At 38.9% G+C, this 14764-nt stretch overlaps 1 protein-coding gene across 11 annotated transcripts in view; it reads right to left on the bottom strand.

Moving 5' to 3' along the window:
* Positions 1-346: 346 nt before the first annotated feature.
* Positions 347-14764, bottom strand: part of Milt (milton) — a 33533-nt gene continuing 19115 nt past the window's right edge. For 9 of the 11 annotated variants that reach the window (XM_049839469.2, XM_049839468.2, XM_049839470.2 and 6 more), the window contains 10 exons: positions 11288-11364; positions 10830-10994; positions 9673-9871; positions 6153-6283; positions 5366-5455; positions 4754-4965; positions 4202-4405; positions 3738-3880; positions 3077-3229; positions 347-2941 (listed from right to left, as the gene is read on the bottom strand). In XM_049839469.2, the coding sequence (XP_049695426.2) occupies positions 2040-2941; positions 3077-3229; positions 3738-3880; positions 4202-4405; positions 4754-4965; positions 5366-5455; positions 6153-6283; positions 9673-9871; positions 10830-10994; positions 11288-11364 (2276 nt within the window). In that variant the 3' untranslated portion in view covers positions 347-2039. Of the gene's footprint in view, positions 2942-3076; positions 3230-3737; positions 3881-4201; positions 4406-4753; positions 4966-5365; positions 5456-6152; positions 6284-9672; positions 9872-10829; positions 10995-11287; positions 11365-11822; positions 12120-13213; positions 13552-14764 lie in introns of those variants that run through there. The other 2 variants (XM_049839471.2, XM_049839478.2) reach the window with 2 other exon arrangements.

Here is a 14764-nt window from a genome sequence, read left to right as displayed (position 1 = left end):
TAACAACTAGCTAGGTAGGTTTCAAGACGTCCCTCGTTTCATTTTTCATAAAACATTTAAAAATGGTAGCCAATGCTTCTTCCAAGAGAGATTCCAACCACCCGTGGGGGTGGTTCAATACTACACCAGATACTTCTAGGCCTATTTTATATTGAACTTTACGTAAGCCTCCTCTAATTCTTGCTTTTAGTACCGTTTAAGCTTCTTTTTAGTTTAGTTTGATCCTACCATCGTTAGTGTCGTACGGTCGTAGCAGCCCTCATCGATGTCACAACGCCAATAACCATAAACCGTAAATTACCTAGAAAAAAGTAGTGGGAAATGGAAAGTGTTCAAATAAAAAACATTTTCATTCAATAAATTATATTATATCTCTTTACAATTCAATCATTTTCCTTTTTTCATAATCGTCAAAATATCAACAAATTCGCCTTACTTAGCCTACACGATTTGTGCCTACCTCACTGTAGTAATATTGTAATCTCAGATTTTTGACTACACACTCGCACTCGCGTAACTATCTCACACTCATCACCTCACAGCCCTTTCACATATTACCGCGTCCTTACGTTTATGATTCTTGTTATGTTGATAAACACAAAAGTGAAACCCTGGCCCAGATTATGAATGATACAACTTCACAACAAACAAACAGAATGTCATCACATGTAAAAATATGCAAACACTTCGAAATTCTTCCATGCATTTGTCGTTATTTACCTATAAACAAGATGTTATGTTGTATATTTTTGCACGTGACAACCCACGATCACATAAATTGTAATCGTGCAACTAACAACTCACTGGCAGAAAAATATTTATCTAGCACCAATTTCAATAACTTAAGATTATCTGTGAAATTAAATTACCAACTGGTTGCTATTACAAAAACAAAAAATAACATCACATATTATGTGAATACTTTATTCATTGATCAGTTAATTTAAAATGAATTCAGTTCTACTTATCCTATGGCATGCACCATTATTTTACTCAGACCCTATGTTATTAACAATTTAACACAAAAGAATTGCCGAATAAGAATCAATTAACAGTACTAATGCCAATATATACCAATACGAAGGTAAAGGAAATTAGATATAGAAGTTTCGCAATATATAAAACAAAATTAAGTTATTCCGCATTCATTATGAATTACACTAAATTGGATCCATAAACATAAATACTTTGTACTCTTCTAAGTTAATGGAAATTCAATTATTTACAATACCACATACAAAATTTATAACTAGACAAAGAGTAATAATCATAAGCATGAAAATACTACGCAATGAGATGAGATTTGGGAATATGTAAATTATTACTCATAAAGCACCTACAAAACCTAGTGTTAAGTCTCACTATTCACCTATCCTAAGAAATATTACAACCCTTAAATAATTATATAATACTACAGACTTCTGTTTCAGGATTGTTTGGTTCATACAACTACAAAATCTACCAAATTAATAGCATCAATTAAGTATTAAAACATTAAAATAGTAAAAGTTAATAATTCGTGTGATGAGTCGTTTTTTCTGGATGTTCAATTCAAATGTAACTTCTCCCATTCCTCAGTATCAAATGCAAGCCGACTACGCCCTCTACCGGTATGCAGTAATATAATAATAACCTCAAATTATATGAATGGTGTGTGAATGATATGAATGAGGATTTAAATTGACAATACATTAAGGCCCAAGTAAACCGACAACATAAACTTCTTATTATATTTAAAGAAAACTGACGATTATGTTGCCAGTGAACTTGGGCCTAAGTATTTTTTTTTATCAGTGCCTGCACATTAGTTTATTTCCGGAAGCAGGACGTACTTACATATTATAAATGCACTCGAGCTTACCTCGACTCGACAAAATAATTCCAAAATACACACGTCAAAACGTAAAAAAAAATAACTAATTAATTTAAGGTCCCACAGAAAAAAAAAACAAAATCTAGGGACGGTGAACGAACGAATGCAATCGACTACTGATGACAATGACGCATCGCCGCTAGTGGATCACCATGGACACGCTCGTCTACAAGAGACCACCCTTCCGGCCAAACAGTAGACTCAGCGTGCCCAACGCCGACGTTTGCGAGGAGTGTGCCGGCGCCGTCGGCGCAGGCGCCGGCACCCCCGACCCCACCGTGCCCAGGTCCGAGCGAGGACGCGGCGCCCGGGCGCGGGGCGGCCGCCGCAGGCAGCCCGGCGCCCCCATGCTGCCGGCCGTGTCCAGCGCGCCCGAGCCCGGGTGCGCCGGCACGCCCAGCGGCGGCTCCACCGGCTCCCCCAGGCGCCTCTCCACGGGCGCGGCCGGCGAGCGCAGGGTGCGCTTGAGGCACGTCAGCTGCTCCATAGGACTACGATGCATGAGCCCAGTATAAAGGGAACCAGGTGTCTGCAGCGCGATGGGCGCAGGCGAGCCGTCGCCGCCGGGCGAGGCGAGGTGGCGGCGGCGCAGGATGGAGGTGCCGGACGCGATGAGCGCGTGCAGCGAGGGCGGCGCGTCGCCGGGGCGGGGCGAGGCGGGCGGCGTGGTGTCGGGGGAGCCGAGCAGCGGGCTGTTGGCGGGCGTGGCGGTGGGCGTGAAGTGCGCGCGGGAGGGCGGCAGGCAGACGGACTCGCGGCGCGAGTGCACGGGCGAGCCGCCGGCGGACGAGCGGCGCGAGGTGAGGCGCGAGCTCCACGCGCTGCCCAGCACGCTGCTGGCCAGGCTGCTCATGCCGCTGCTGCACACGCTGCTGGCACTGGTGCTCATCATACTGCCGTCGTTAGGATGCAGCACAGTGCTGTTCACATATGTGTAGACATGACTAGAGTGTGGCAGGCGGGGCATGTCGTCGTCTTCTTCGACGTCGGACAACCGATACAAGCGCATGCCGTGACCAGTAGTGCGCGAGCCGCGGACACCGACGCCCTCTTGTTCTTCTAAAAGACCTGAAACCAAAATGGATGCGTTTTAAAACATGCTGTTTTCTCTAAAACAACTGTAGCTTTGTAAAACCTTCAATAAATCTAAGCGTATTTTTAAATTAGTACTTCATATTAATTTAAATACCATAGAAGACATACCTGACATAGAGGGCTTGGCGAGTTGAGCCCAGGTATGCAGGGTGAGGGAGCCCTCCAGAGGTTTGACGATCTGCAGCTTGTGTGGCGGACGAAACCGCGCCAGCCCGCCTGCGCCCGCGCCCCACACAGCACTCTCCTCGCTCGCGTCCCGCTCTACAATACACAATTATTATGAAATATTATCATTTTATAAATGGTGAAATCCATTCAAAAGATCAAACAATTAAATATCACGTTGAACAAACAATACAATCGATTAGGTAAAATATCTTGAAAAGCAAAACCTTTCGTAATAGCTGTCCAAACAAACAACGCAACGTGTTGAGATTATATCTGAAGTGGCGCATTGTGTTCGTATCTTATTTACGATCTATGCTCGGCCAGTAATCCCTTGCTTATACAGACCGTCGTAAACATGATGACAATTGTTGTTATAGTCAGACTAAAAGAGGGTTATAAAATTGACCGCTATTGTCTGTCTTTCGCACTGTGGCTTTCAAACTGATGAACCGATTCGACACCAACCCACCCAAGTCTAAACTCGGCTGTGGACCTGAATAATGACGATGCCTTTCGTGATTTCCACCCACAGATACAGAGACTTCCTTTGTCCTTCAGAAAATTAAGCTTTGTTGGTTGAAATCAGAACTTAAATACATACCAGTGTATCGACGATGTCGTAAGACATGGGAGGCGGTGAGCGAGGCGCGGCGCGAGTAGATCTCCTGCGGCGTGAGGCGACGCAGTGCCGCCGCCAGCTCCGCCGCACCCGGCGCGCCGGGGACACCCACGCCCGTGCCGCCACTGGTGACGAGACAAGAAATATATGGTTTATTTTTTTAATTGAACTATACGGTTGTAGTTTCGTTGTCGCAATAAAAAACAATAATAATTGGAGTTTTATGTATGCTGCTCCTCAGAGTTGTTATATGTGTAAATAAATAATAATAGGCTATTCAAAATACTATTATTATTTATGCCAAATGGATCCCCCCGATTCGAAGAAAAATCTTATCACGATAGGAATCACATTACACCGCATTTTTGCAACATTTTGCTAGCAACTATTATTGTATTGACACCATTTTCAAAAGTACCCTACAGTGGTAATGACAATATACTCACGGGTAAAGATCATCAGAATCAGTATCCGATGTGTCATCGAGGAAGGAATCGCTGGAAGGTTTGACGGGCGGTCGTAGATACGCCGCGTTCGTCGCAGGGCCGTCAGCTACGTCCGAGCCGGGCAGCGAGGGGCCCGACTGACCAGACTGGCCCGACCACCGCGATGCACACTGCACGGTCTCAAACACCTTGTGCATGCTTGATCTGGAATTAAGACTCTTAATAAATGTCTAAGAACAAGTGAAAAAAATGTCTCAAATGTGGGAAGTGGGTTATCTAGGTGATTGATGTGGTATCACTGTTTGTAAATATTGTTTATAAAACATTTCCGCACCTACATGCGTAACCGTATTGTCCTGTTTTAAATAAAGAGTTTTAGAGGACAGTACAATAGATTATTATGATGTTTTAAGTGTTTTCGTATAATAGTCCGAGAAAACTTTTACCAACAGAAACTACAGAAGATTGTTTTTTCGGCTAGATAGGTAACTTTCACCTCGCCAGGTCTCATTGAAATGCAGCTCATGCATATAATGTGAGGATAGTACGTACTGTGCGAGCGGATCGCCGATGCCGGAGTCGAGGCTGAGCTCGGAGTATATGGAGGAGTGCATCTCGCGGTGCAGACTGGGCGGCACGAGGCCGGCGGCGGCCGCCACGCTGGGCATGAGGCCGCGCGCCGCCGCCGGCTCGCCGCGCTTGCGTAGAGCACGCAGCTGCTCCTGTGCCTCTGCGAGGTGAGCTGCCACTTCCACATAACGCTCCTGGGGATGAAAATTGTACATTAGTTTTACTGCGGATACCAATAACCTGCTTATTTACTTACTTAGGGATAGATTTTTGACATTTGCCCCATATATCATTTGCAGAAAGGTTGAAAAAGTTTTTAGAAAAGCACATAAAGGTATATTTAACACTTTCAAAGCTAGTGACTTAAAATCAAGTCCAAAAGCATTTCTTAAACTTCTTGTGTCATTTGTTTTGAATAGTGTGAACTGCCTAATTGTAAGTGTCACACCTCTATTTCAATTAAAATTCCTTACTTTTTCGAAACATCTGTGTTAGATTAAAATCAGTATTAGTTAAGATGCAGTTTTATGGGATTCATTACACATTAAACAATGGTTGGAGTGCGCAACCGTAACAATCAGTAGTCGTAATTACCTTCGTGTCAGCCAGTTCTGCGGCGAGAGCATTTTGATTTTCTTTTGTTATTTCTAATATCCGTAACGTGTGCTCGTGCTCAGCACTTAACTGTGAACAATTAAACATAAACGTTCAACTATGCATATAAAACTTATAACAGCAAACATGTATTACATAAAAATTAAAGCCATTCTTTAGTGTCCGTACTAAGAAGCCTATGTTCTAGACCGGATAATCGGATAGACTACGGCTTAATGCCTTCACGAAATCCGATTTACTATTTTAGTCAAGGTTTCGCCATTTATAACTGTTATCAAGAATACCTTCGAGGAAAATACCTATATTGATATGTAACTCTTCAATATTTCGCTAAATAGTGAGCTTAAGATATGATAATGTTTTGCAAACGGCGTCGGTAATAAAAGGTATTATGACGCATTGTCCTGGTATGTTTCTGTAATGAAACACCTTTGTTCTTTTAACGTAATCTTATAATGTATGGCTTATTCCTCTGATACTTTTAGTATACATGTTTTTATTAAAGAATTCAAAGCAAAGTGTCGTATGTTATGTTCCGCGCATGTGGCCGGCACACGCTGTTTGCAAACGGTCATGTCCGGTAACGCGAGCGCAAATGTAACACATGATGTTTGCCAAATGGCAAATATTTATGTCACGATGTACCGGCCTCTCGCTTGGCGAGATTCAACACTGGAATATAATTACATATTTAAAGAACACTCACAGAGTTACTGATTGCGTTCACAATTATTTGCTTTGATGTCAGCAATTATAAATAATTTACCTGTTGATAATTTCTTTCGCTGACGGCGAGTCTTGAATTGATGCTATCAAGCTGTTGCTGGAGGTCTGCCGAACGTTGCCGCTCTTCCACCAGCTCCGAGCCCAGTGCACTCGCCTCGGAATTCGCACTGGCTGGAAATTATTCAATTGTTATACATTTGTGAAGTCAAAGCCAAAGTTCAAGAGGGGAGCTTGGTACAGAAATGCATTTGCTGCGATAAAATGTCAAATAAAACATAATTTATAGTCTGCTCTAAGATTACAATATTATTTGTGAAACACGAGTAAACTTTAAATGTCGAATTGCTACAATATAGGCAATATATACTTAATAAACTACAATGAGAATGTTATTTTTTCAATTACAAATATTTGATGCTAGAAATTAAAGGCTAAATATGAATATGATATACATCAACATTGAGGACAATTCAAAGTACCTGTTTATACATACATTTCATTTATTTATTGAGATAACACAATTATACTATACTAGCATTACCGCATCGCCAGAACAATATGAAAAACACCAATTGTTTCCTTTACCTTTGTTTTGCCCTCAATACGCTAATACGGCAGTATAACAAATAAACGATATTCTATTGAACTCCCATCCTTTTGAATGGATTCTTCATTTGATGACAACAAGCAAGTTGAAACAAGTATGGTCTGACAGGGTGCAAGCCTTAAGAGAAAACACGCTGCTAGGCCACCTTGAGTCACCAGGCTTTAACTCTTCAGTAATCCAAGGAGTCCTGCTTACTCTTTATAGTTTCTTCTCAGCTCCGATGCAAAAGTAAAACCTATATCTTCAGTCTACAGTAACAGAAAATAATGTCAACTTTCTGCCCATATCTAATGGTGCTAAACCATTGAAATGATTTCTTAACAGGGGCATGATTGTGCTAATTTAATTTAAGCGACATAAGATTCACATCCGACTGAGATCCAATCACGACTCAATTTCGATTGAAGCGTATGAGGCATTCCGCATTTTTTCATTGAAATAAACGTTTTTATCCTTTTCTGTAATTCAATAATAAACCATTTTGTCTGCAAATGATTTACGATTGCAAAATGATTGTAGAGCAAACTACCGTATAGACCAATCGCAAACCAATCGAATGACTTTGGAATACGATTGGTCTTATATTAGTAGCAGAATGCACGATATGGTTAAAACTGCTATTGCCATTCAATTTCTATTCAATGTTGACTTTATAAACTTAGCAGAATCGGGCCCCAGATCTTCAAGCATCAATGTATTTAATGCCTTTTCAACGAAGTAGAGAGCAATACTTTCTCTAACAAAGATTACAATAGGCTATAACGACCCGATGCATTGAAGTCTTATATTGAAGATGGCAAGTGATCTCATACAATAAAAGACATTACTTAAAAAATCGGTTTACTGAAAGTTAGTCTCAAGTACGAGGCGCTTAGCTGAATTTAATCTATATGGCCTTCAAATACGCACTTGGAATATAATTTCAGATGGTACATTAACATAATACAAAACTTCTTCGAAAATAACTTCCGCCATCAACAAAAACTAAAGCTGTTATTCTATTTGTAGGTTTTAAACAAACAATTCAAAAATTATATAACCAAATGTGAATGTGTGCTTTACATTATGTACCAACAAACTTATTTTTAGCGCACATTGAAGGTTACACAAACATGAGGGTTTTAAATCAATATCACACGTTTTACGACTTGGTATCAGACAATGGACATGTTAATCAAATCTTTCACAAACTGCAGAGTAAAACAACCAAGTAAACACTATTAGAATGACCTTTCCTTAAATGAATCACTGTCGATCACTAGATAGCTACACAATTAATGTACGAGAAAGGACAAACATAATTACTTAGTTCTTATTTAACTAGTTCTTAGTATAAACAATGGTGGCCTCATTAACATCTGAGATATGTATTTTTATCTTGGTTGAACTATTATGATTGTTACTATCGGCTATCGAATATCTTTAGGGTGATTTACAATTCAGTGATAACAGGCTGCTCAAGAATTTTAAGACATACATACGTCTGAGGTAAGTAAAAACAGCCTCAAAATTCCTCAATTAAGTGATATGAATTTGCATTGGTCGTTACCCTACATAGTTGGCTTAACTGAAACCTATCTATCATCAAGATAGTCTAATTTATAAGCAAGCTAAGTAGGCTATAAATCCGCCTGTAGGTCGTTCGTATGACTGATAACGATAACCAACGACCTTCTGTCAGCTAGACGCAATACAAACAATCGGGTACAATTTTTCTGTAAGTCCAACAGCCGGCTACTAAGATGCGTGTGATAATAAAGATTACATAAAAGCAATATCACTGCGCTCACATTAGTTGCGACAGAAGCCAATGTATTTAATCGAGGCAGTTTAAATCGCAATTATTATGAAAACTCGTTGGCGTTCAATGAATCCAGGTTGCGCCGGGATTTCATGCTCCATATGACGCAATATAATCACTCTCGACAGGATATTACACATGCTCAGACAAAGGTTGAGTGTCCTTACAATTTGTATTGTATTTTCTTCTGCGCTTTATAGCAAGCGGCTGTTTAATAATACGACAAATGATTTAGTCAAAGTAATCAACATTGATTTGAATGAGCGTCTCTGTATGGCATTTGAATGAGCATTGCCGTGATTTCTCCAGAGAAAATGCCGAAAGGTCAATTTCACTGACTGTTGACATTTACACATTATGTACATCTTATATGTAATCGAAAGTTCAAAGAACATCGATCGTGAGAAAAATCTTTCACATATGGAATCGTATTTATGCCTTGAGAAGAAAGTAAAGCAACAAATAATTTCAAATGGGTATCATAAAGGAATTCGAAGCCTCTAGAAAACAATTTTATTTTCGCTATTGATAACATGAATGGTCCAATTAAAATTCGACACGACATAAATGTGTATTTTAAGACTTGATAAGAAGACATTCCATTAGTATAAAAGATTCGAACAGTTTTGTTGATAAAACTCCGTTTTTCCGGCTAGGTGCAGCCTGTTACTAATTAACAGGTTGGCCGCTGACGTCGCATGACAGCGGAAAGTCATGCATTTTTTATGTCGGCCAATCCCTTTTATAGTGTGTTGTTGTCACTGCTCATAATTTATACCTACTTGATAGTTTCACATATTTTGCATACTTTGACATAAAGATATTATGCATATAATATTACCGGAAATAGATGAGCAATTCCTAAAAAATGTGGGAAATAATTTACATTGTACACTTCAATTCGTACAGATTTAGCTATGACATTAATTTCCATTTACGAATAGGTACACGGACCGCTTGATGCAGTCAGGGGCGACAGCTTCAAGCTGCAACTGCACAGTGAACTGCAGAGTTTTATGGACGCACATACACGAACCGCTCGAGCTGTTGCAACTGATTCGGGCGATCGCTGCTTGAAGCTGTCGCCGATCACTGCTTCACGCGGCCCATGTATTGCCGGCCTTAAAGTTAGAAAAGTAAGGGATGTCATACCGAGCTGGTGCGCGATGTCCCTCAGCAGTTGTCGCTCAGCCAGCTCTGCGCTGTCGGCGCCGGCGGCGAGGCGCGTGGCCTCCTCGCGCAGCGCACGGTTCTCCCGTTCCAGCGCCCCCGTGCGCTTGCGAAGCAGAGCCGCGTTGGCCGCCTCCTGCTCCTCGGGGGACGAACACTCCTCTGTGTCATTTGTTAACACCTGCCGAATACCATATCCATGTATCATCGTCGAATTCCGTAATCCATGGCATATTCGAAGAAGTTAGGTATTTCAATCATGTAAAAAATAAATAGTGACCTAAACATTTGCGGCCTTACTTATAAACGTGAATTAAATAATAAGTTATACGTAAGGGGTGTTTAAGAAAAAATCTTACGTATAAACGTAGCTTAACGAAATTATTTTCTTAGCAATGTCTTAAATGAGTTGTCAAATTAAGTAGCCTCACACCCTTGTTTAACCCGCTAATTAGCAAAATGGCTGGATTCTTACCAGCTGATTTTTCATTTCCGGTTTATTGACAGCTCAACTTTTTAATCTTATATTTTACGGATGCCATTGTTGCCATTACACAACGTTTTGATGACAAATATTTTTTTAAGCTACCAACATTCAGGTAGTGTTGAGAAATTAGTATGTTTTTATGTCATTATCTGTCCATTTCTTAAGACTTGCTTAAGCAACGTTTATAAGTCAAAATAATTTAATCACTACTTAAGGCTTTAAGTAGTAATTAGTTAAAACAATACTTACAAGATGATTAGTTGATTTTTATAAGTAAGGCTGTTGGTATTTTATACGAAACCTTTTTTCGGGTTTTTGGATTTTAGCTCTTGCTGTCTTTCCTTAAATGAATTTTATTTTCACACGAACACACATTATAAGATTGATTTTCCTGGTGTCATGAATACCTTAGCGCGATGATATCATCTTCAGGATATTAAAAGTTTATTTATTCTTGACATGTGCGACAACAGAAAGATGATGCTTATATTCAAAGGTTAATAAGCAAATCGTTGTAGTAATAGGATGGGTCATAGATAATTCTAACAAGTTTTAGTTTCTTTCAAAAAACTTCGAGATGTATTTCCCTAAGATTTGAAGGTAGCTCTTATTTGAGGAAATAGGAAACATGATATAATTAAGAGGTTTTTACCTGTAGTAGATCCGCTTTCGCGTTGAGGTCGTGCCTCAGCTGCGTGATGTGGTCCCGTGCGCTTCGCAACTCCCCCTCGAGCGCGGTGACTCGCGCTTCCAAACGCCCATTGGCAGTTAACAATTCCTTGCCGATGCGAGCCGTCAGCTCCAAATCTTTCTCTTTCTGTAAACATTACAGTTTATTAGTAAACCTGATACGACGTTAAATTGAAAATCTAAACAGACTGTACTTAATGAAATGTATTCGTAAAGGTCTTCTACAGAGCTAAAATCATATGAAAAAGCGCCAAAAATTAAAGCGAAAACCAAGAGGTCGAAATATTACAAAGTTTTACATACAAATACATTGAAGAAAAAACTTGTGACATTAACCCATTAAAGTCCTTGGACTCCAATTTACGTAATATGGTAACCTCTTTAGTCGAATTACAGTGCAAAGTAAAAAGCAAGACTTACTTCTTCTAAGAGCCGTGTTACCGCTTCGATGTCATTGTAGGTTTTTGTCATTTGGCTCACCCTGTTGCTGCATAGAACTGCAAAAAGAACACCACTATGTAGCAAACAGCACCAACGTCTATGCTATAGTAAATACTTATAGCATTTCTATAAAGCAAGCGTTGACTATAGATACATGTTAAAATACGAATGTGTTCAGATAATTATGTGATTTAAGTGTAGATATAAGTTATCGTACTTCATATTATCTATTGATAGTATTGGTGATTTTCTTCAAAGAGCAAAATGACTTTACTACACCTTTGTTTATAAACATATTAGAACATAATTTTGCTTAGCCAACAATACTCGTAGGAAATAGCATCACTAACTAAATCACACACGTGACAAAGGCATGCAAAAGTAGTGATAGCTTTATAGCCTTTTAAGAGAAACCTTTTAAATTATATACTTCTACGATTGCTTTATTGACATTTGGTCACGCGAGTGCAATAAAAAAGTGGTATGAAACGATGACTAATATTGACAAACGTACTTGGTCAATCGAGTTATAATGTTCTGAAGTTCTTTCGAGTTAACAACCTCCCATAAAAATACACACTTCTTCGAGCCGAAAACCGGACTTGGGACTGGGTTAGATAAGTACATTCTTGGGCAAGGTACTTATTATAATATTGATACTAGACGCGATCAGATACACGTATCCAGATAAACTACTTTCATTGATTTAATTAAAGCCTTAGATATCGATAGACTAGCTCGTGCTTGTATCGGCGGCACATGGAGACATATTATCGTACCTAATAACTTTTGTGTTCAAATAAGTTAATCTGAAGAGCAGACATTTAATTTACCCAATTAACAATGTTGTACCTACTGAACTTTTTTCGCTAAGGAACAGTTATTGGCACTATTCCCAGACGCTAGACGATGTCTGCGCAATATCACTGATAGTTCAGACTTTGCTAGAATACTAGTCAAATAAAGCACGTGATACGGTAAAACATGTCACGCAAACACTTTACATACACAGCGTTAGCCTTCAAGATCACCCGCAGACTGCGGTTTTCATTAGTCGCACAGAAAAATATGTGCTGCTTAGAATATTGTTTAATTTTATTAAAGCGACAAGCATTATTTATGTAGATTTTCAAAGTTTCGTTGCGTTACATAGTTTTTTTTTTTATTTTTTTATTTAACGTCTTAATGAAAAAGAAGCTTAACAATATTGATCTGCAGTGATTCAGGTGTTCAATCGAGATTACATTACAAGCTAACCTTGGTCAAGCATCAATATTTATTATATTCTTGCTCACAATCTATTTCTGGGCACTTTTATAACTCGCTCTTAACCCACAGAATACCTACATATTCCCAAAGGGGCCACCGTCGATCAATATTTTATATTTGAAAGCACTAAAATAGCATGAAGACTAAATTGATCTCAAAGCTATCCTATTAATACACCAATCGATTGAATCGGTGACCTAGATGTGGTCCGTACGTATACTAGAGAATGTAGTACCTAGGTACACATAATAAAGCTTGAGAATAGAGGACCATAACCTGATTCAACTAAAGAGGTATATAGAAGCACTCATAATTTTATAATCTACATAGAAATTGGAATTAGACAGTTATCTAGTGATTAAGAGATTAAAACACTTCAAACGTAATTCTATAACGCAACAAAGCCGGCAAGGAAACATCCTACTGTCTATTCACAAAGAATTTCCGATAAAATTGGCTAGACTGGTTCAACAATATTTATCAACAAATCATTCAGTGACCTGGTATCTCGTATCATTCGGAAGACATAGGTATCATAAATTAAAATAAGTGGAATTCAAGATGAAATTGAAAGTTATTTCCGTGGTGTATCCAATCGGAATATTATGCATCTAATAAAATTAAATAATATCAAACCGGTATTAGTTGAATAATGATTCGGTATATCTTTAGTATTCGAAATTCCACTTGTTGTCGATTTGTACAAATGTTTGCACACTAAAAACATTGTTACTACAATTTTAACTTCACGTGCATAATTATGTCTCCAGTACTGAACCAAACAATCACAGTGATACACCGGCACAATGGGCGAATAATTCAATAATTGCACAGTACTTAACGAACTCAAACCACTAAGTATCGCAAAACATCGTGTAAGCACGCACTGTAAACACCGAATAACGTTTGCCGCTTGCCCGCTTCAATCATTTTGATAAGATATCATTGAATTTAAATTTTGCGCTATATTTACCATCACCTATTGTTATTACAATTACTTGTTCTACTTATATTTATCTACTAACCAGGCAGTACATCATGTGTGTTCGGCCTCTCGGCGTTCATCGAACCCCCTATTGTTCACACACTAAATGCAACATTACACATGAACTCCGTAGTTCGAAGAATAGCACTGCTATAGATGTTACATCAATAAATAGCACAAGTTAGTAACGTTGGTGACAAAGCGACAAATACGAGCGTGGAGTTCCCGATCAAGTAAGAGACTGTGGAGCGAGCGTACTACGCAATGACGTGTGGAATCCATGGCGCTCTTGCGGAGGGCAGACAAAACATAGTTTTCTATTGTATCCACTCTGTGGGAACACTGGATTACAAAACAAATAAACATCGCAATTTTTTACGTATCACTTGTAAATGTTAAATGTTTCACTAAACACATTGTTCCGATCAATTCGCTTTCGATTCTCACGTGAGTTTTATTTTTATGGTAATATTTTAAGTATTTTATGTAGGCATGTCTTCAAGGCAGAATCTAACGTATTATGTATTATGTTCAAAGATTGTTATTTATTACTACTGAAACATTGTTTATGACCCTTTACGTCATGAGTGTCAAATACATGATGTGGTGGTGTGCGTGTTGTGTTAAAGAATTTATGTGTCGTGTTGTGTGATGGTCGTTTAACTGCATAAAACATAATATTTAACGAGCAACTAAATGTTTAATGGGCGAAGCTGCTTTCCAGATTAAAAACTGATGAGAACTGACTGATATAATAGCTCCATTGAATGCGACGCGGTCGCAGGTATGCGGGCGTTTCCCACTCTTACCTAACTCGATTACAACGGATATTGATTGTGTTCGTGCTTACATCTCTCACACGATACTGAAAGACTTTCACAGTTTTTGTGGCAATCGTTTCAAGTACCAGACGTAGGTAGTGTTGCCATTTTTAAGAAAGGGTCATATGAAAATCTTTAGAAATAAAAACCTAGTGTCATTGATTAATATCATTCAACGCTAAATTAACCAATATTTACATAATTAACGAAACTATAGCTATCAAATCTGTTAGATTTTATTCTTTATGAATGGATATAAAATTATTTTTAATGATTTGATGATTTTATCAAATTTTTACAATGCTAATTGACATTAATGGCTTCTGGCAACCCTGTGCACAAAGTTACTCATGGAAGTCATAATAAAATTGTTAGCTCATA

Source organism: Helicoverpa armigera, chromosome 9, assembly GCF_030705265.1.
Source record: "Helicoverpa armigera isolate CAAS_96S chromosome 9, ASM3070526v1, whole genome shotgun sequence".
In the NCBI taxonomy this organism is placed as follows: Eukaryota; Metazoa; Arthropoda; class Insecta; order Lepidoptera; family Noctuidae; genus Helicoverpa; species Helicoverpa armigera.
The sequence above is the reverse complement of the archived record's forward strand: the minus strand, read 5'-3'. Positions and strand labels throughout refer to the sequence as shown.